The sequence below is a fragment of the Chlamydotis macqueenii genome, chromosome 1 (assembly GCF_036417535.1).
Source record: "Chlamydotis macqueenii isolate bChlMac1 chromosome 1, bChlMac1.mat, whole genome shotgun sequence".
Taxonomy (NCBI): Eukaryota; Metazoa; Chordata; class Aves; order Otidiformes; family Otididae; genus Chlamydotis; species Chlamydotis macqueenii.
In genome coordinates this window covers 153,055,168-153,078,129 of record NC_141556.1, presented here as the reverse complement: position 1 = coordinate 153,078,129, position 22,962 = coordinate 153,055,168, and the positions used below count along the sequence as shown (strand labels likewise).

Below are 22,962 nucleotides of genomic sequence, written 5' to 3'. Positions count from 1 at the left end.
CACCTAAGCTAAGAAGAGTTAATAGAAGATCAAGGCTTACAGTGTTTTTTGCCCATGTTGGAAATGTGATGGAAGCAGGTGCAATGTAAGAGGTTTCCTAAAAAAATACAGATTTGAGATACTGGACCAATTTAGAAAGTTTATCCAAGCTCCTCTTTCTGTAAGAGGATATGTCAGAGATAAAGGAATGTTAAACAGTCAGGTTTTTGGTCTTTGAAATAGTTACTCAAATTTGCTTACTTATATATTTTTTTTCTCAACACTAAATAGAAACTTAAAGCTAAAATGGACACAATTTTTTTCTGATTAAATCTTTGATCATCCTTTATCTGTTTATACATGCCAGAAAGTAACAACAGACAGTGGTTTTTTTGCACTATCTACTTATACTCCATATGAATAATGCATTAGCCTTCTTTACTGCAAGTCACTTCAGATTAGAATGCCATAATGATAGTATTTGACATATTGACAACATTTTAACTTGTTCTGTATTTTACTTCCACATTGGGGGTACTGGTGGATGAAAAGCTGGACATGAGCTAACAAGGTGCGCTTGCAGCCCAGAAAGCCAATCGCATCCTGGGCTGCATCAAAAGAAGCGTGGCCAGCAGGTCGAGGGAGGTGATTCTGCCCCTCTACTCCGTTCTCGTGAGACCCCACCTGGTGTACTGGTGTCCAGCTCTGGAGCCCCCAACATAAGAAGGATGTGGACCTCTTGGAGTGAGTCCAGAGGAGGAGGGCCACAAAGATGATCAGAGGGCTGGAGCACCTCTCCTATTGAGGACAGGCTGAGAGAGTTGGGGCTGTTCAGCCTGGAGAAGAGAAGGCTCGAGGGAGACCTTATAGTGGCCTTCTAGCACCTAAAGGGGGCCTACAAGAAAGACAAGAAGAAACTCTTTAGCAGGTTCTATTGTGATAGGACAAGGGGTAATGGTTTTAAACTAAAAGAGGGTAGATTTAGACTAGACATAAGGAAGACATTTTTTACAGTGAGAGTAGTGGAACACTGGCACAGATTGTCCAGAGAGATGGTAGATGCTCCATCCCTGGAAACATTCAAGGTCAGGTTGGATGGGTCTCTGAGCAACGTGATCTGCTTGGAGATGTCCCTGCTCACTGCAGGGGGGTTGGACTGGATGACCTTTAAAGGTCCCTTCCAACCCAAACCGTTCTATGATTCTATGATTGTCCAAGATACAGCTATATAAAGACTCTTGGAGGCCTAATGCCACATACTTTTCCAATGTATTAAATCACCAAGAATAATTCCAGCCAGTCACAACCCAGAGAAGTAAAAAATTTATCTTCCCACAAACACTGTTAAATTGCAGCAGTACCTTACACCTTCAACTCTTCATTAAAGGCACAGGTTGCTATTCCAGTCAGGTCATAGCCCATGCCCAAATTTTTCCCTTTGACCAAATTTTGCAAGGTGTTAAGGGCCTTTGTGATGCAGAAGTCAACAGAAATTCTGGGAAGGGAGCACTATGTAACTTTTAAACACTGATGAAGTAAGTCAATTTATTCTCATGTTGAGGTTGTTGAATCTTCCTTTGTTTAGTCTAGTTCTATAAAAAGAACAATATTCATAAGCCTATCCCTAGAGATGGCTTCTGACATTTTTAAACAATTGTCTTAGCTGCCTGCAGCAGCCATCCTACATTTCTCCACATGATCAAGGCAATTGACAGCATATACATCCCGCATAAGCTCAGGCATTATATAATCTAATTATATCCCAGGATTACATATGCCAAGCAGAGGAGCTGCAATGAAACACTGCAGTAGTCCTGCAGGCATCTGATACACACAAACGCCCTGAAACGAAAACTGTGCTACTTGGGATGACGGTCCAGGAACGCACTTGCGTGTGCTGACGCTCAACAGCTGGCTCCAGGAACGAAGTTCATCGAGATGAGTCAGGAGTGACTGCTCAGGGAGGCTCAGGGACAGCACTTTCCAACACAGCCAGCAGCGAACAGGTATGCATTCCCAAAACAGCCTACCCTTCTCTCCTGACTCTGACTCCCTGTGCTGTGATGCTGTAGAAAAGGTGGCCAGAGGGAGAGAGAGGAGAAGCAGGCAGGAAGGACAGCAGGGCAAAGGATGTTCCCCTGGGATTAAGAAGCCACCAGGTCTGCCCCCTTGCTCCCAGAAGTGCCCGTGCATTTTGCTCCCTATATAAATTGACCAAATGACTTCCCACTGCTTGGGGCAGACAGGCGAACCCATGACTACCACTTCCCCGGCAATCACTCCTCACCACGGGCTGGAAGGCCACCTTCCTGCCCATGCTCTCACAGCCCTCTGCAGTGCACCCTTGGCCACCCCAGGTCTCACATCTCTTCCTACCAAGGCACCTCGCTCCAACAGGAGGAAAACAGAGTGCTATACTTCTTTTCTTCAGATCCTCCCGCATCCCGCCATGGGGAACAGAACCCCATCTCCCATTTCCCTGTGAAGCCTTCTAGCCCAAGAGGTGCTTAACTTACTGCAAGATATTTGGGTCTCTCCTTCTGGCCATGTTTTCTGAACTGAAGTGACCACATCTCTATCCTGAACCAAAATCTGTCAGGGTTTGTTTAACATGCTCTTGGTGTTGCCAAGTCCTTGAGGACATTCAGGGACAAGGATGCCAAATAGCCTTAGGGGACAGGTCTCTCAGCATCAAAGACAGTGGCAGCCCTAAACACAAATGGCTGTCAACGGCAGGTGCTCAACCCAGCCCTACTTCACTAGTAAAAGCACACCCACAAGAAGTGCTGCCAGTCATTCAGACTCGGTCATACAACTTCTCTTCGGCCACACGCCAAAAACGCAAGTCATTTCTTTTCTCTGCTCTCGGTATATCTGCCCTGTACCTCATCTCAATAAACTATGATCCTAATGAAAAAAAAAAAAAAAGAAGAATAGAAAAACCATTCAGACTACTTGGTAGCAATTTATTTTTTCACTTTTGGTCTAGAATTGTATGTGTCAGACTGCAGCCCCAAATACAATTTAAAAATAGGAGGGGTGACACAAGTGAGGCGTGAGAGTGACATAGCACAGCTGCCTCTGCCCAGCCATGGATGGGGCACACTCCAGCCGGGGCTCACCCGGGGACAGGAACCTCCTGGCCTCCCACCAGTGTGTCCCCAGCTGCTATCAGACACTTGGCTCAAACAGCACTGGTAGAATCAGCGTTGCCCTTCTGGAAAAAAATTATGCATGCTTTTATCACTCTTTTGGCCCACCTTCTCCTAGCAGCCAGAGAGAGCTTGGTCTGAGCTCTGTCCCAGTTCCCATTTTGCCAACACTAAAAATGAAGCAGAAGATGGGTTGGGAACTCAGGGAGACCACTAAGCCCAGTGCCAAGCGGCGGAGCACAGGGCATCACCTCCGTTCCTCCAGCGTTACATGGCAGCCAGCCCAGCACACGTGTGGAAGGCGACTTGCCCCAGGGCTCAAGTGCGGGTGGAAGATCTTGCTCCATAGCAGAAAGCACAAGGACGGGCGCAGCAGCAGCATCAACAAGGTACTGAAACATGAAACCGGGATTCCCATGGCGTTGTCATCTCTCAAGCAAGCAGTACTAATGTTAGGAAATGGACTTTCTTCAAAGGAAATGGCAGTCTGAAGAGTGTCAGAAATGAGAGCCCCTGCAGAGATCCATCAAAACAAGCTTCTCCTATAACTGTCTCGTGGGAGCAGTCTCTCAGCCTGACCTGGAAATACCTTAATCTACTGCCCCGTCTTCCACTCTACTCTCCTTATAATTTGAAAATAAATCTCCTGACAAAAGCAGAGAATGGTACAAAAGCACAGATTACCTGTAATTAATATTTTAATTATAATTGATCGATATAAAAAGCACTGAGCTTCCAGTGCCACATCTGGATGCACTTTATAGTGCCACATTACAACCTGTGGGAGCTGCAACGGAGCAGCTCCCTTCCCTGTCCTGAGGCACGTGACCCTGACAACGGCTGGCTCAAGGCTTTGCTACGTCAAACATCTCTGTGAGAGCAGTCCTTCCAAATCTTCTTGTATGTATTTAATCACGGATATGTCAGTGATAAAAACAACTTTTCACTCTGTCAGCCCTGTTACACCGCAGAATCATCACCACCAACACAGCACGAGCTGCTTCTGGTACGCACCAGCATGGCCTCAAGCCTCAGTTACCCCTGCACAACCACGATGCACTTATGAAGAAACCTTTTTACTGTGAGGGTGACCAAGTACTGGCACAGGTGGGCCAGCGAGGTTGTGGAGTCTCCATCCTTGGAAATATTCAGAATTTGGCTGGACACAGCCCTGAGCAGCCTGCTGTAACTGGTCCTGCTCTGAGCAGGGGGGTGGATTAGACAATCTCCAGGGTTGAGACTGGAGAGTCAGTCTGAGTGATTCTGTGATGAAGGCCACAGGGCAGTTAAGAACATGGCAAGACCATGGCTGCACAAATACATTTTTTTTTTTTAGAAAATCTAGCTAATATAAGCTATTTTGGAGCAGGAAAGAGCCAGGATTTTTTTTTTTTCAGAAGAAAAGCGTTTGCTCCATTCAGCCTACTGCAAGCAGCACTGCACACAACCTGGGCCAGCTCTGCTGGCTCTCCAAAAGCAGAAGTAAGAGGCCCTGCCCAGGTGTACAGTGGATCACACCACCCAGCCCCAGTCACTCAGAGGCATCAGCCCGGCTCGAGGACCTCCAAAGAGAAGCCCCTCGACCACCACCCACGCCTGGTATGCTGCCGGGCAATGGCAGTCTCCATCGCCTTTTGGGTAGTCGCTAGCAACGGGCAACAGTGTGGAATCAATCGAAAGGCCACCCACGTACGGCTGAAAGCTTATCTAAGGCAACAAAACTGCAAGGAGCTCAACTTCCACAGCAAACTTGTGTTTCCCAGCAGAACTGTACATCTGCAGCCAGCATTGCATAGAAAGAATGGTTAATTACGGGGGTAACATCACAGTATAATTAACAGCTCCAGATTACATTTTAAGGAATCTTGATTTTAATAAAACAATTTATCCAGCACATACAGGGCACTTGTAAAGCAAAGACTCTTCAGAGTTGCTACAGAAGACCTGAAATTGCATACTGGATATTAAAGTTTCTATCTTCTTTTAATAAGCACATCTTGCCTATGTAGTTTTCTGTCTTTGATTGACTTTGATTGGTTTACCCAATGACTTCACTTCACAGTGTAAGACGGGAAACATATCTCACGGGCAGACATTAATACCTCTAGGAATACCAAATTCAGAACTCCAACGAGGATCATTTACTTCAAAAGACTTTCATTAATTAAAATCAATTGGATTCTGAAAGGAATACAGTTTAATCTGCTTAATGCCACATGATGGGTGAATCGCCTAAGAGGTGCATCACCGAGTGATTTACTGCAACCACAATAAGCCCGATACCATCAGCCTAGGAGCAACAGATAAGACATCAGGAGTTCAGCACATTTCTTACTTCAGCCGATTCAAGGCATACATACCATCCCCATGGGCGTAAAGAGATATCATAATTCATTATAGAACCTAATTTCATTTGAAACTGCAGAAAAAGAGTTTTAAAAGAGCCTTTCCGGTGCTTCCTTTACTGATCACTGACACAAGATCCTACATTTATAGCAGAAAGCATGACAAACATCCAGCCGCTCATGGCTACTGAAAAGCTTTCTGCACCCCTGAATTTCACTACTACAACATCAACCTCATCAAATGCAAAAAAACCAAGAAGACTCGGAAAGATGACCTATTTCAAATTATGATGTCAACTACCCTTTACTTAGAGGTACAGAAGGAACCGCACAAATACTTCAGGAGCGCCGGGAAAGAGAGTCCTTTAACTTAAGGAAAGAGGACAGCCGATATCTCAGTGATAAAACTAGCTCTCTCCCGAGAAAAACTTGTGAACTGCTTGCATACTTTCGATTTTAGGCGTCCGTGGCTGAAGCTGGCTCCCTTGGGAAAGGTGCCAAAATTCAGCTTTAACACCAGGATCCTTCCTGGTCCACTGCCCATCGCGGGGGTCACAGGCAGCGAGCACGGCGCTTGCGGTCCAAGGAACCAACCACTTTTTATCATTTTTTTTTCCTATTCCTCTTCTTCCTCTACAAAAGCTCACTTTTTTTTTTTCTTGTTTACCGTGGAAACACAACTTGCAACTTTCAAGTCGCGGGTGGGTGCGTGCTTTACGTTCCCTGCCCACCCCGCGCCGCTCCTCGCCCCAGCCGCGGGACAGCGAGACCGGACCGAATCCCCGCCGCCCGCCCGTGGGGGGATCGAGTCCCCGCGCGCGGTGCCGCCCCCTCCTCGCCCTCCCGCCCCGCTCCGCGCCCGCGGAGGGCAGCCGGGCATCCCCGCCAATCCCACCTGAGCGGAGCACCACCCTTCCCAGAGCGGAGGCCCTGCGCAAATTCAGAAGGTAGGGATGGGGGGGGGTGGAGGTGCCCTGCGCCGCCCCGTCCCGTCCCCGCGCCTCCCCGTGAGGGCGTCTCGCGTGGGCAACCCTCCGCGCAGCCCCGGGGCAGCGGCTCCCCCGTGTACTCACCGCGGCAGACACGGCGCTGAGCTCGGCGCCCAGCAGCAACCCCAAGCCCAGCCAGAGCCGCATGCTGCCGCGCACCCCGCCGCGCCGGCGGTCCCTGGGCGGCTCAGCGCGGTGCTCCGCGGGGCCGGCCCCACACGCACAGCTCTCCCCTCCGTGGCGGCCGCGGCGGCTGCAATGCCTCGGGGGCGAGCAATTCGCCGCGCCGTAACCGATGGGCGGCGGCAGCCCCCTCTCCTCTCCTCCCCCCGGGCGGGGACCCTGGGAGGGCGCAACCTCGCCCGTTCCCCGCCGGCCGCGGTTCCTCCCCCCTCCTCCTCCTCCTCCCTCTCCTGTCCCCCCCCGCCGCGGGTGGGTGGCGGGCGGAGGGGGGAGGCGCGACGCTTCTTCGCCCCACACCGCCGCTGCCTCCCGGGAGGGCACGGCAGCGCGGAGCGCAACGGTGCGGAACGGGAGCGGGTGGCGAGGCCGGGCGGCGGAAGGGACCGGGACCGGGGAAGGGGTCGGGGGCGTTGGCTCTGCCCGCCCCGTCGAGGTGCGCGCCCCCGCAGGTGGCCGCGCGCCCGGGGGGACGCCGCTCTCCCTACTCCGGGGTGGGATCTGCCCGGCCGGTGGGGCCGCTCTCTGCCCCGGCAGCCGCGTCGCCGAGCCCCGGGAGCTCCGCCGAGGGGACCGGCGTTACGTGCGGGCTTTTCTCTGCCTTGCAGGGGCGGCCGTCCGGCGGGAGGAAGCCCTGAGCCGAGCCCCCGGACGGGGAAGGGAGCGAAAATGGACATCTCGCCGCTTCCCACTGCACGTATTTTTGTTTGTCAGTAAGTAATTCCGCTCGGCTAGCTTTCGGGAAGAACTTTGTTTTAAAGTCGTATCGTCGCCTTTAACTGCGGAGTGTTTTCACGTGCTTGCATTGTGCTAGCTTAAAACAATACCGTGCTTATTCACCTTTCCCTGCAGGGATGTGGGGCTTCTGCTGGTCCTGATGGAAGTCGCGCTCTCAGCCCTCCAAGTGGATGCCGTAAGTAAAATGCCATATGACTTTTACTGAGGAGAGGGAGGAGGAAAAAACCAGTTTCCTTGGTACCAAAAAGTGAGGAACTGTATTTCCCTTTGCCAGATGGCTTATCTGTCATTCCCTTAAAGGAAACAACCAACAAATCATCTCTGCAAGCCTTGCAGATTACGGCCTCTAACAAAACCATGTTTAACAGAGAAGCGTAAGGCTTCGCTGTCAGGTTGTTTGAAGTATTCCACCGTTACTTTTGCTCACATTGGATCATTTGTTAAAGCAAGAGCAAAGCAAGCCCCAGAATGTCTTCATTTTAATAAGAGGAGCTCCAAGACGGGTGGGTGGGACAAAAATGCAGTGCTATAGATACTGGAGAGTACTTTGGAGGAGTTAAGCTGCAGCTTAAATATCTTCAGTTAAGTACAGACCTCGTCTGAGGACTGAGGAGTTGAGGTTACGGCTTAATTTTACAAATCAGAGGCATGTTTATACATAAATAGTTGTTTAAATTAAATTGTTAAATCCAAAAAATGGGTAAGTTAGATGTTCTACAGGTGGTTGCAACCATGCTCTTGAGGTGTGGATGTAAACAGAAGATAATGAAGTCTGGGATCTTTGTCACAAGAATGTGAAAGAAGTGAGGGGTAACGTGTATGAGAGTACAACATTTGCCTGTTGCAAAGCTTGGTGAATTTAATGGCACGATTTTCATTGATGCGAGTAGGCTTTGGATCAGGCCTGAGTACGGCAAACTGAAAGTTTGCCAGGACCTGGCTTGTGGATGGATTTGTCAGCCACCACGTGTGGGTGAGGCTCTGCGGTGATGTGCAAGTGGGACCTTGATTACATTTTTTCAAAAGCTGACCTACTTATATTTTAATCCTACTGTCTGCAGCTTTCACTGACTTTACACTCCTTACAGACACCTGATGTGGTTACATCTTTGTGGCGAGATGGCATGATATATTAAGAAATGGGAAATACTAGGGCTTTTGCAGCAGGTGTTCTGCACTCAGTCTGTGGTTGGCACCCAGAGCTTGCCCGTCGATCTGCATGGCTGGTTGGTCCCTCCGCGTGGTGGCTGAGCGAGAGGTGGCAGGCTGGGGAAGCCCCACAGCCCCATGGGAAGGGACGCGAGCGAGGCCCTCAAGTGTCACGTGCTACTTTTCTTTGCTGTGTTTTGGTAGAAACATCGTTCTGCTGAGTAGCACTGAATGGATGATACTATTACCATGTGCTATTGAAACCAGAGCAGGCTGGTGACCGTGCAAGCGTTTTAGGCGCAGTAATGAAATAACTGGGATCAGCTGACATAAAAAAAAAAGGTGCCATTAGTGGTGTGACTCTTCTTTTTATGAAGTTGTGCTGTGGTGTGCATGGTGTGATACCTGAGCTTTAGCTATTGCGTGGGCTAATTCATTCTCCTTCGTGTTCTTGCTTGTAGACTGCAGGCTGCAGTGTTAATATAGAGGTATACCAAAGAGGCGTTCAAGCTGCCTCGGTTGGTGGATGCACTCTGGTCATGGCTGCTTGAATCTCCAAATGCTGGTTTTGTCAGAGTATTTTGGAAGAATAAATTGGTCTGCTTGGAGATCTAATTTCCCTGATGTAACAGTTCCTAAGGTAGTGGCTGCGTAGGACATTAATCACCCGGGTGAATGTGAGTGAGGAAGTTCGGTTCTGATTTCCTATTTCCATAAAAAAATTAGAGCTTCATTGCCACCAAAATATTTATCTCGTTTTCCACCCATATGCCACTCCCTTCCCTCAGCCAGCACAAGTCCTCCTCCACTAGACGTGGTGAACTGAATTGGAAAATTACTCGTTTAAACTAATTGGTCCCCAAAAACAGAAGAGGGGTGAGAGTAACTTTAGACTGGATCAGATCACCACTTGTATTCATAGAAACTTGGCTGGTATGGGACCAGGAGCAGGCAGCTGGAGGTGGGAGGAGGGGTGAGTTTGCTCCTCGCAGTGATGTCTTTGGTCTGGGTGTGTTTGCAAAGAGGGGAAGTAGGGGTGTGTGGGAAGCAGCAGCACCTGAGTAACGGCAGGTGAGTTGCTAGCAGTCATGCTCCTTATATTGTAATCCTCTTTGTCACATTGAATCTTCCACTATTTGTTACACGGATTAATGTACTCACGTTATGAAGTGTTTTATTAGCTTGGATTAAAAAAAAATGCTATGAATGATTAAAGTCTGTGGGACCGAGTCTTAAAAGTCATGGATCTGCCTGTAATGAGACAAGCAGAGCAGCTGAGTTTGACAGCCATATATATGTGACTGAGTTACTGCTGGAGATAAGTGTTGACAAATGAGTGATGTTGCACACAGGAAGAAACTGGAATGAGATGAAGGAGAAAGCCAGGAAGGAGGGAGAGAGAAAGAGAGGAACTTGGAGCATTTGACTGGATATCTTGCCTGGCAGGCTGCTGTTAGCTGTTAGGGAGACGGATGTTTCCGAGCAAAGAAAGAAGTGGCAGGAAGAAAAAGGAGGAGGATGTTTAGGATATCTGAGGATTGGGGAAGAAATGGTGTCTCTGGCAAGAGGAGAGGATGCTGGTTGCAGGCTTGAAGATGACTAAGGAAGAGGAGTCCCTGGATGGAAATACTAGGAGAGACAGCCAAATGGAGTCGATCAGGCTCCAGTTATCTTTAGCATACACTGGCTGACGATGTTGAAGGCCCCAAATAATTTTGGAACTATTCTAAATTGTAGATGTAAATACTCATCTGGCTTAAATAAAATTAAGTTGTGTTAACTACCCACAGTTTAGCCAAGTTTGCGGATTTCTTCTCCCTCTTTCTGTCCCTGCAAATATATTGCATTCAAAATAAAATTCTTGGATTGTTGTTCTTTCAGAGAGAATGTATCTTCTGCTAACACTGATTTTTTTTTTTTCTTTTATCTTTCCCAAAGCTCACTTCTTAAGGTGTTTTGTAACATTTGATTACTTTCTTGGTGCCTCCTTAGTATAAGTTTTAAACTGCTGCTAATGAAAATTACTTTTTTTTTTCTCAAGCTGTATTCTGATGAGAGCAATGGAATCCCAGAAAAGAAGGGAATGATTGTTGGATAAGAGAAAGAAAGATAATAATTTAGATTAACATTTGCAAAATTAATTACAAGTAACACATCACAACTGTTGAAAAGGAGAACATCTATAGATGTCTAGAGAGATTTATATAGAAAGAAAATAGAGTCAAAGTAGTGCATGAGATACAGTTTTCTTGACTTCCGTGACATTGTAAAGGGATATCTTAGGGGGAATGACATCAAAAAGGGAGAAGCAACAATCCTTAAAAAGAGAGCATAAAGCCAACGTTTCTATGTACTTCTTTCTGTCGATTTTGTAGTGAAATTAGATTGCTGGCACAGGTGCCTAAGTTAATGTTCTAAGTTAAAATGTGTCAATTCTCTGTGGTTATCTGACATCCAGGTTTTCCCAGATGTATCCTGTTTTATTCCATTTGGAAACTTTTGTCTGGTTGAAACAGGAGGAGTTTTTACATTAACCCAGGATTTCCAGGCTGAAAGAAGCCAGGGTGGAGTAATCACTTGGACCGTCCTGCTGGGCATGTCCACTGTGAATGTATGCACTAGGATCACGGTGTGCAAAATTTAGTAGTGCATGTGTACTGCCCAGGTGATCTAGGAATGAGTTGTCAATCTGATGTATCAATTTCTTCTGCCACATTACTTAGTGCATGCAGGTCTCTTCTGGAGATACCAGGCTCCCTACCTGTGCACTGCTTCAGAAATAGCTCTGTCTAGGAGATCTCCCAAAAAGAAACATTGCAATCCTATTTTAGAACAACTTAATTTGAGGAATTTCCACAATAGCAGACGTGACTTACTTATGTCTGTTTGAATAAGTGTACCGTTTGGCTCATCTTTGGCTCATCTTTGAGTAAGAGTGTGGTTCTGTAAGAAAGTTGGACAGAGTAATGATACCTTGAAAAAAACTAGCATTTTAGGGAGCCTCCCAGCATATCTGATTACTTTATTCAAAATTTCTTTGAACCCTGAAAGAATTATTGTGTAGTTCAGGAAGCTTTCTACATTCAGTCATGGAGCTGTGAATAAGGGACAGCTCCGTTAAAGAGCTATGAGAAGCCCTGAGTGAAGGACGTGGCATCCAGGCAGCTGCATAGGCAAAACCCTTCACTTTCACCAACACCAACAGCCATGCCTTGATCTGGCAGTGATGTTTCCATGATGAGGGTCACAGTGCACACCATGCTGTAGATGGGCAGCAGGATGGCTGCCCAAATGTAAATTTTGGTTTTTCTTTCATCAGAACCAGGATTTCACCTGTCAGCAGTTTTATGATCTCAGCAGACTGACACGCTCACTGCAAGTATTGCATACATCGAAACGTATCATTGTTGGAGATGTCCCTGCTCCGTGCAGGAGGGTTGGACTAGGTGACCTTTAAAGGTCCCTTCCAACCCAAATCATTCTATGATTCTATGGTCCATAGCTATAAATTCGTTATTTCTGATCCTTTCTTTCTCATATTCTGTCTGCTCCAATGTCTGCAATAATATATTTGGAGTAATTCTATTCTTTAGAGTTATTAAATGGTGTATTATATGGTCATGCTGCATCTGGTAGAAGAGACAGAGTTCTGTCAGCTTCCCATGTTTCTCAAAGGTTAAGATGTTGATATTGAGAGACAAGAATCCTGACAAGGTAAACTATCATACAATGAAATAATCTAGTTGGTTTTGTCACTTTTCTGTGAAAGTAGTTTCAAAAGTTCAGCATCACATTTCCTCAAGCTTTTAAAGTAGCACATCTGGGTTTTATTGTGTAGTAATTGCACCACAGGAAGTCTTTCTGCATTATGGTTCTAAAGCCACTATGTACTTTTTAAATTTTGTGCAAAAAAAAATTGTAAGTCCAAACAGATTTGCCTTACCCAGAATGTAAAGCTGCACTGTGACTTATTCAGTTATACTACAAGCAAACACATTTTTAATGAACATTTTAATTCAGTAGTTCAGAGCACAGTTTGTGTTAGGGGATCTTTTTTTGTTTTTGCACTAGTGAGTTTCTTGTTTGAGACCAGACTATTCTTTATTAGTTCTTTGCTTTTGTTTTTCCAAGCCAAAAATTGGTCAAGGAGTGGAACATTCTTCATATTGTATTATACTGATCCAAGATCTTGGGAGAGTTCAAAGTTAATTTAGTAGCTTACAGTTAGGGTATCTTTGCTTGCCAAAGAAGGCAGCTTATCTTCTCTAACTCCTTCTCCCTTAGGAAACTAATGTCTTGTGCTATTCACAGTACCTTGTTTACTCCTAAGGAGCAAAAACCATAGCAAAATTTGCAGTATTTCCTAGTGTTTCTCTACAGTTATTTTCTTTAAAATGGCAGCAGCTAGTTGACAGCAGCAGTTGACTCAGCTCATAGTGAAAGTATGTGATTTTTATCATGCAAACATTTCTGAGTGACTAAGGACTGTGACTACTGTTGATTTTCACGTGCTCTTTTTTGTCCATTTGGAAGCTGAAGGTGCTGATGTGAATCATGACCGTACTTCTTGTTTTCAGACCCTAGAAATGATGTGTAGCAAGGGAAAAGCTTTCACTGAGAAGTTAATGAGCAAAGTTACATCTGCATGAGTAATTGCACATACTTTAGCTGAATCATGTTTTTACAGCACAGTTTCCCTTCTTCAACAGTTTCCAATGTTTCACGAGGCTACTGCACTTTCTGAATCCATGTGTTTCAGTTTCTGCCTTTGTATTTGTGCACCCTGGGAACAAGGGGAGATGCGGACGTGGTTTCCTCAGCGGCAGCGCAGGGAGACAAGAGATGGAGGCTGAGGAGGGGAGGCAGGCAGGGCCATCACCCTCCTGGCACATCACCACAGCACCCAGCAGGTCCAGGGATGGTCACCAGGGTCGGACACAGCCTTAGATGGCTGGGTAGAGCCATGGGGATGGAGACGGGCCAAGGCCCAGGTGGGACGTCAGCCCACAGGTGGAGGCCAGGGAGGCCCGTGGCTGGGCACAGGCATGGCTGACCCCAAGCCTCTGGCAGGCCGAGGGGAAAGCCCCACTTCTCATGGCTTTTTTTTCCCACACAGCTCATTTCACACTCCTCTGCAAGGGACGGCTGCACAGCTGCACCAGGAGCTGGCCCTGCGCCCAGGTGGCCGGCTGGCCCCAGGGCTCCCCTGGGGTGGGATGGAGGAGCGGGGCCCGAGGCAGCCAGCAGGCCCTGGGGAGGAGGCCGAGGGGCAGGAAATGTGCGCGCTGAAAAAGTAGACGTGCCAGTTCAAAGTTGGGTGGAAATTTTTGGGAAACTAGCATGTTTTAGGAGTGCCGAGACAGAATTTCAAAATTGACCAGAGCCTTGAAAGAGTGGTGTTATTTGGCTTTTTCACTCCTGGCAGAGCAGATGTTCCTCAAAACAGGACTTTTTGTCAAGAAAAAAAAAGAGTTTCAACATAAGTTTGCCAGTTAGTTCTATTTTTATTTTCAACATGCGAGATCAGAAGAACATTTAGATCATATCAGTTACCAGGGCTGTACACTTACTGGGATATTTCGGACATCCTATTTATTCATAAGTTATCCCAACCTTTATTTTGAAGTAGCTTTCTGAAGTCAGCAAGTAAAGATCATTCAGATAAATAGGGCTTGGCTTATTTTTGGCAGGTCTCAGCTGCAGATCATGCCCACACCTCCTCTCACCATTGGTTGGTGGAGCCAAGTAACAAATTCTTTATCCCAACTACATTTTTCCTTTATATTTCACAAGGCTTCTAAAGGTTCTTTGCTGGTCAAAATTACCTTCCGACTATATGATCAGGCTGTATACAAAAAAGGGATGTCAGGCAAAGTGAAATGTTCTGGATACAGCACAAACCCTGCCATTTGTCCTCTTCTGCAAATGGGTGTTATGGTTTTGGGGTTTTTTTTCTCCTTTTTGTTTGTATCATTAGAAAACAACTAGCCGCCTCAGGTTTAAGCCTTGTCCCAAACCACAGCTCTGAACTCTTGGGTGTTTAGGTCCAACACCGCTCCTGGAGCGTGAGTACCAGCCATGGGTGCTGGGTGTGGCAGGTAGAGCAGCACGGCTGCCCTTCTGCCCGTCCTCGTCCGTGGAGGCCGCAGTTCCGATCTCCGCAGGAAGCTGACCGCCTCACTGCACATCCCTGCCTTCTGCGGAAATGCAGGCTTGGAAACAAACCCGCTCTTCACTGACGGTTAAAAAAAAAAAAGAAAAAGAAAAAGAAGAAAGAAGGAGGAAAAAAAAAAAAAGCATCTGTACAAATCGGCAATTTGATGCTGGTACCTTGGAAGTCTGTTGTCAGGTCCTGCCCGTGCTTGCTGCTCCTTGCAGCCATGGGGAGGAGAATCACTTCTGAAAGTAGGGGCAGGAAAGCTTAGCAGACTTTCTCCCTTTTCCCATCACACTCGTTTGTGTGTCACTCTCTGTGCAGCGTTGACTCCTGCCACTCTGCCTGTGCAGTCCCTAGGCATGCTGCAAACAGATGAGGAAAGGCATTTTTACAGTTGAACAGTTGAGCTGCAGCCTCACTGACCCCGCTGTAATTGATGTTCTGCCACCTGGTCTGAGTCTTATGGCACCCTGAACACATGTGCACGGAGACCCTGGGGAGCACAACTCTGGGAGGAGAGCAGAGCTGCTCACCGGAGCTGCCGGCTGAAGCCACGGCAAAGGGAGTGGGCAGAAAGGAATGCCGCTCCCGCGCAGGGCTGGGAATAGCCGCTGGGGCCGCAGAGCATGGGAAGCCTGCATATCTCCCCGAGCCAGCAGCCAGAGAAACAGTCTATTGGAAGGGGCCCAAACGTCTCTGCTTGACACTTGGAAAATCTTAAGTGACACTGGCTGGAAGAAGGAAGTGAACAGGGAAATTTAAGCATTTCCCTTGTGGTGTGGGGCTGAAGCTGGGTTTTCCCCAGGTGCTTTGCAGGTGTGTGGTAAGAGTAGCTGTGAAGGAGTAAGTATAAAGTTGCCCAAATCTTCTGTCCTCTGTATGTGCCCATGAAGTAGCCAACACATCTGTTATCTCTTAACTCGCGAAAGCCCACAGGCTACTTCCTCTCTGGCTGCATCCGTTACAGTAAACCGCAGAGTCCCAGGTGTATTCTCTGCCCTTGTGGTCAGTTGGCACAGTCTGTCCATGTCCGTAACCGTAATTAGCCTTGGTCATTAGCCTCCTTAGTTTCCGAAACAGAGCGGCCCCTTAGAGACTGCCTATGGTTCTTACATTATGCTGACTCCTGCACCATGCCCAAAAATGTCTTTGTTGAAGCAAAGCAAGCGAAAGCTTCCTTGCCCCAGCAACAAGCATGCACAGGACCTTTCTGACAGCAAGAGTACAGATGGTCAAGCTGTGGGGCACAGGGCTACTTAATACATTAATGTGAACATGGAGCATGTGTGCCTCAAACTGTGACAGATTAATTGGCTGGAAATCAGGGCCCACACTCATTTCTCATATGCATCAGGGTATTGGATAGTTTTACCGGAGTGGGCAAGAAATAGAAGAACTCGGCTGTTTTATGGTGAGGTGCAGAAAATGTCAGCTAGCATTCTGAATACTTGCAGTATTGCTATGTCACCCGCTCAAATAGGAAATCTACACCAAGGAAAACCAAAACTGCTCATGATAGTTTTGTTTTAAACTTTATGTGATGTTTCATGACATTATCATGCCATATTTGTTGATATCTACATCATGTAAGTAACGTAAGGGACAAAAATAAGTGTGTAAATAAACGTAAATGGCAACAGGCCACAAATCAAATTGCAAAAGCAGAGTCATGAAAAAAATATTCACTAGTCCTCTTTGTTGTGCCTAAATCTTAGGAAAAGTAGTCATTCCCAAGGAAGGGACAGGGACTAGAGTATGTAGCACTTCGCTATGTGTTCGTTTTCTGGTGACTTCTGTACTCCCCAGCTGCACTTCAGTCTGTTCTTGGAAAGTATGAACGCTGCAGTGCATCTCCTTCAACTGCCTGCCTCTCCCAAGAGATTTCTCATCTGCATGGAGTGGTCAGGTGAGTGGAATGGCAAAAATGTCCTCTTTTACCTTCTGGTTTTACAGTAAAGTCAAGGATGGGTGAGTCGTAGGAGGCAGGGGATTTAATTGTCCTCATTTGCTGTGAACTAGGGTTTATCAGTTGTCAGTCATGCAGTATCAGCTTCCAGTCTAGATCTCTTTCTTACTTTTCTCTTCCAGTCCTTGCCTATGGCAACAGTTTTGATTCATTTGGCAGATCACAGGCTTTCTGCCTTGTCTCTTAAGCTATTAATACTGCTTTAAAAAAAAAAAAAAGTCTTCTGTAAGATAGTCTGTTTAGCTTTTGGCCCAGTCACAGGGAAGAGGGAGAGACCTTGGCACTCCATCCGTTCAGCAACCCAGGACTAAAGGCATCAGTACCCGTTTCTGATGAGTAAATAGACTTGATTAGACTCATAGGGTATGAAATATGGTACTGTTTCCACACATCAAACTGTTTATTACTGAATCTCTTCCAAGTGATTATTATCTAAGTAAGTTTGTATGACCAATGGATTGGGGAACAATCTGGAAAAAAAAAGATTTCTCTTTAACATTTATTTCCTTTTATTAATTTATGCCATCAAATTAAGGTCCAAACATCTTACACGATCCATCCAATGCATGCTCTGACCAATACTGATCTGATTATAATTCTGTGTAAGAGAGGAAACATTAAAATCTTTTTGTTGTTACTCATTTGTAATAGTCCTGTTTGTGCCTTCAAGGGGATAAGATAGTACCCATTCTTGATAAGGTGTGTTCTATAGTCTAAGTTATTAGAGAACTTCAAGAAAATGTTACCTCTGGTTTCACAACTCTCATCTTTTGCTTGAGGTTTGTATTGTCCCTTAGGGATACAGTACTACATAGGGTCACTGTTGAGTAGATGGGTGATTAGTAAGGCTGCCTGAGGCTGGATCTTAAATCACTTTGAAGACTGGGACTGTAGTCTTGAATTTGTCTAAGTAAGGAATCCCTGTGAGCCCTGCAGCAATATGCTTGCATGATCCTGCGCTGCTTAGTAGGTATGCAGGGCTTCATGTTTTGAACCAACTGGTCTGTTGGTTTTTTCCCAAGGAAAAACATACAGCAGTTACTATGACCAAATCAGAGGCAGTCAGAAACATCGTACTGGCATGTTGGGAGCTCTTTGTTTATAGAATCCAGTTTCCATGAGGTGGACTCCAGGCTTGTCAGCTGCTTTATTGGAAGTATACCATCTCAAATTAGGGATGATGTAATTTTTACTGCTTCTTCAAGGTATTTCATTTTCATTTAAAGTGATTTCAATGTTAGTCATGTATCATTCACTGTCTTCCATAAAGCTAGTAACAAGTGTAAACAAGGAGAGAGAAACTGAAGTACAGTCATCATTCGTTATGAATGAGAGGTAGACTGGGATCCACCCCAGCCATGTGCTCTTAGCCTTGAGGCTACCAGTCTTTCAATAGGCTTTAAAAAAAGTGTTCCATTAAGACAAGCACACATAACTTCATAGAATAGCGTAATTAATTTGGGGGCATTAAAGCTCATCCTTCTCAGGAGATAAAGGGATGTGAACGTGCACATGTCAAGTAGTTTCACTTCTTACCCTGCAGACACAGCCTGTAGAGAGATTACAGTGCTGCATGCAGATAATGGGCAACCCCATGGTAATCCATCCATCTGTGCAGAAATGTCAACTCCCCAAATCCTTTTACGTACATACAGAAGAAACAGGAATTTTTTATTTAAAAAGGGACAGGGACCCTCCTAACACTGTTCAACTCTCATCTCAAGATCCCCCACTGTTCGCAGCTTTTCTGTAAACATAAATTTACTCTTTTCTTTGAGGAAAGTCCTGTTCCCCTGTAGCTGAGAAGCCAGGCCTGGGACCGTTTCATTGTCTTTATGTGGTCTGATGTCCCTGAAGTTGTTTCAGCTGTGGGAATTTTGCTGTTCAATCTCAGAATTTCTACTGTTTCTTCCTACTTCCAAGTTTGCTTACTGTCAAAAAGGGAGTGCTGTTTTCCTATGAAAGAACATGGGAAAATGATGAATTAAACTAAAAGTGCAAGGTTATTGCTTGTTTTTTTCTTTCTTTTTTTGGATGAAAGACCAACTCAGTTTTGCTGTAGCTTGAAGAAATTTCCTTCTTTTCTGGCACTTCAGAACTGAATGTAATTTTAGATAGTCTGGTTAGCGTTTCCAGAGAATCTGGTTAGTAATGTCAGCTGTCCATAACGTCTTTCAAATGAACAATGTACACAAAGACTACTCCAGTGCACAAGCAGGAAAGACTTCTGACCTTTTGATCTTGTAATCTGTTCCCAAAATCTCTGCGTGTCCAAAAGCAGCAAGACAAATACCAGAAAACTTGAAGACCTGAGGAAAGGGAAGCTCCAGCATTTCACAAGCAGAAGCGGAGAGCAGCTCCCTTAAGGGGCCCAGCTGCAGGACAGAGCTCGCAACCAAGCCTGTGGGAGACCTGAAAATGCTGGCCACTGTAGACCCCTGCAGCTCTCCTCCTTCAAGCATGAGTGTCAAACTGTCCATCAGCCTCCACAGCAGAAGAGCCACACAGACTGTCTTAAAACATAACCCTGACATGAAAGCTGTAGTTGACTAACTAGGGAGCGCAAGCAAATCAGGACTTGCTGCCTGTCCATCCCCGTGGTGTTGGTCTACCTGCAGCCATGGTGCAGGTGAGCCATGCCCCAGTGTAATTGATGTGGAAGGTGCCTATTGCCTGGCCAAGCATATAGGGGAGAGGGAACTCATTCTCCCTGATGACACATAAGCAGGCTGTTAACTGTTTTCTCCTCCTTAGTATTCAGTACACACATCCGTGCTGCAGTTGCATTATATTATCTGTAACACCTCTCAACTTTGAAAATAACAGGGAAAGAAATGTTACATCCTTCCACACTCACAATAGCATGCTCTTTCCTGCTGATTTCCATCGTTACAGGTTACTGAGCTGGCTACCTTGCCAAGAGAAAAGTTACTTTCGGTAAGCCCTGTATTTCTACTGCTGTAACTTTCCTAATGAATTCCTCTAGCAGGTTTTACAAATACACTGCAACCCACGTTATTCAGGCCAGATACCCCAGGTGGGTCATTTGAAACTAGGTTTTTTGAATCTCTGTGCTGTATTGTTATGTGCTGCATCAGACATACCCCAAAAGGTCACATGTTTCCAACAAGTATATTCAGCGTGCTTTGTAAAGACTTAGCGGTGTGAGATCTTGGTATATTATCGCATGGATTCTGTCTAATTATTAAGGACATGTGAGGAATTGCTTTGAGTCTAAATAACTAAGGCTGAAGAACACAATACTTTCCTGGCTTAACTGTTTTGTAATGATTAACTGCAGTGTTATGAGAGCCATTTTGTGCCACTAGCTTTTAATCAGAACAGCATGTTGTCTTCAACAGAAAATTCTAATTTAAGTTAGTGCCATCAAATGGTCTAATGTTTTCAAGTAGTTTTTAAAGTGAGATTGCAGAACGTTTATAGAAACTCCCTTTAAATCGATGGATTTGAGCACACTTTGGATCAAGCCATAGGCATTTGACATTTTGTGTTGGTTACTGGGACATGCAACAGGACACAATAGAATTGACTGAATTTAATGTTCAGGGTAACAATTAATAGAAGTACTGCCTGTGTGAGCTGACAGTGGGGTTTCATGTTAATCGTTACTGAAGTCCTACTTTCTGAGCCTCCCTTAGGTGATAATGAGTAACTTAATATTACATACATATTCTGGCTTTTGAGATTTTGTAGTTGTATGTCATATCTCGCTGTCTGAGATGAGAAATGTTTTACTATAAGCAGGTTCAATTTTTAATTTCTAGGAAACAGAAGTTTAGAATAGGGTCCTGACAGAGTGAGTCATATATGTCCCAGAACTGGTCGCCTACATTTGTTATCAACCAGTGAAGTTATGTCTGGGATTTGGCTTAGATAATGATCATGTGAGCAGCCACCTGGGAATTTTACTCATTTCAATCCTATGACACTCCAGCACATTACACTTTCTTATGTAAGACTTACACCACTAAACTGTTAGGCCTTTTGTCTCTCGTTTGTAATCCTTGCTTATCATCAGTTGAAAGTACAGACTCAGTTTGATGGAGTACACTTGATTCGTGTGGCATATTGGTGTAAAGAAAAACATGGAGTGTATAAAACAAGACTAATATTTATAACGTAGGCTGTGAGAGTTTCCTGAATTTAATTCGTGTTTGAATTACAGTGCTAGTTTTAGAGAAGCATCCCATCTGTATTTTTTGTTTTTCCGATGTCTGAGAGTCTATGATGGCCCTTGCTAAGTTGTTCCAGTAGTTGATTACTCTTACAGTAAACAAATACAGATGTTAGACCACATTGATTTAGCTTTAAAATCTGTCACTGAGCTTATGCATCTACCATTGCAAGGTAGATGAAAGAGCTCAGTATTACTGGTTTCGTTATGTAGATACTTCATATATGTATATGTATGGCTTGTAGCATTTAACCCATTTTGGAGCGTTACAAGGCCGGACATGGAGTTGGGAGAATGGCACGTCCTTGATGTCTGCCACCGTTGCTGATGACAGTGGTATCTGGTGAAACAATTGTTTTAAACCTCTATTCTCACTTTCTTCTTAGGAAGCTACATAGATTAGCCTCTTGCAGTTTGTCACTAAAGAAGCCTTTTTTTCAAGCCTTCAGTAGTTCCCTATGATTTTTCTCCAGGTCCTCTTCCATTCATACTTGAAATTGTCAATCACAAATGGACCAGCATTTTATTAGTCTTAACTAAGAAAATGGCATAACCTTTTTATTTCTATTCAGTACTACTAATTTTATACAGCCAAATGTTATATTATCTCTTTTCACTGAAGTGCAGTACTGGGCCTTCATGTTCAACTGACAGATAATCAAGACCCCGTTATGTCTCTTGTTTGAGAAACAGATACCCCCCAAAAAAGTCCCTCTTACTCTGTGTGCCCCAAGTTTCTTTGTTTATGGATAAGAATTTACAATGGGCTGTGCTAAAATGTGTGTCCATTGCTCCTATTTTAGCATTAAATCTAGATTGCATTTTATTTTATAGTGCCTCATCTTTGTGGCGTCAGTTAACTTTGTCAGTGAAAATGTTACACTTTGTTCCATGTAACTTATACAACTACTAATTAGTACTGGGTGAAGAATCAATCATTATGGGATGTCACCAACACCCCACATCTCTTTAACTGAAATTTTATCTGACACTCAGCAAAATACCTATTTTAAACCCATTTAAGATATATTGTGTTGATTTTGTTGGATTGTAATTTCCTACGTGATTCATAATCAGAATGTCACGCAGCGTCAAGTCAAAGAGTGATGCAGTGAAATTGTTGTCTTTGTTACTCCATGAGAACAGTTTCAAGAATAGATTTTCTTGCAGTTCTTAGGTATTATTTAATTGTATAAAACTGTAAGTGAATATAAGAAATTTGCGAAGTGCACCAAATCAGAAAAATTAACCTAGTTTTTAAATCACAGCCAATTAAGGAAAAATAACCCTTCCTTTCTCATTTCTTACATACCTTCCATAAAACCCGTGGACCAGGTTATCCTGTCATTGATGTTGTGTAATTCCCCTAGGAATGGTTATCAGATTTTGCAGATGTAGCTGAAAGGCAAATATGGCCCTGTACGTATGTTGGTATGCAAAGAGCATCGGAAGCATTCTTGCCTTCAGGATAATTACAAAATTGCTTCCTTTTTTGTCATCCACCCATGATGCCATCTAATTTTATGTTCCTTGGCTGCTAGCTGTTAGCCTCATTAACCTTACTTGATAGAGTGTTCCAACATTCATGATTCTCATGTGAAAAATACTTCCTGATGGCTGGAATTTGTTTTTCTCTAATTTCTGCCTTTGCCCTCTTATGCTATTATGTGTTCTAGGCTGAAAACAGTAACTTGAGATTGGTGTGGCTACTCCTTAATGAATTCTGTTTAATTCTCTTGCCTTTCTCTTAAGATAGTCATGGTGATTGAAAATTATTTAACCAACGAACCTACTTATTTTTACTTAGATCCCTTGTGTTTTTACATTTAATAATAAATTCTTCTGTGGAAGGAAATGAGGAAATCCAGATATGTATCATTCGTCAGTTGGCCTGTTTCCACAAATGTAACATGACCCTGCTGATGTTAACATTGTTGTCTTATTTGGCATGTGGAGTAGGGCCAAGACGCTCTTACTGTGGGCTGTGTAACTTGACATTTGTAAGGTTAAAATGTCATCAGTCAATGCAATTTTACTCTACACAGCAGCAAAATCCTAAATCTTAAATCTAAATCCAGTTCAGCTAGCCATGATGATCACTGTCAAATGTCA

At 44.8% G+C, this 22,962-nt stretch overlaps 2 protein-coding genes across 3 annotated transcripts in view; one reads left to right on the top strand and one right to left on the bottom strand.

The window, feature by feature from the left end:
- COL4A1 (collagen type IV alpha 1 chain) overlaps nt 1-6,819 on the bottom strand; it is a 127,172-nt gene extending 120,353 nt beyond the window's left edge. The window contains exon 1 of the mRNA XM_086770532.1: nt 6,550-6,819. Within this exon, the coding sequence (XP_086626658.1) occupies nt 6,550-6,612 (63 nt within the window). The 5' untranslated portion in view covers nt 6,613-6,819. The remainder of the gene's footprint in view (nt 1-6,549) is intronic.
- Nucleotides 5,927-22,962, top strand: part of COL4A2 (collagen type IV alpha 2 chain) — a 145,413-nt gene continuing 128,377 nt past the window's right edge. Inside the window, exons 1-3 of one of the 2 annotated variants that reach the window (XM_086770520.1) lie at nt 5,927-6,423; nt 7,254-7,358; nt 7,498-7,558. In XM_086770520.1, coding sequence (XP_086626646.1) covers nt 7,315-7,358; nt 7,498-7,558 — 105 coding nt within the window. In that variant the 5' untranslated portion in view covers nt 5,927-6,423; nt 7,254-7,314. Of the gene's footprint in view, nt 6,424-6,866; nt 6,989-7,253; nt 7,359-7,497; nt 7,559-22,962 lie in introns of those variants that run through there. The other variant, XM_086770512.1, reaches the window with a different exon arrangement.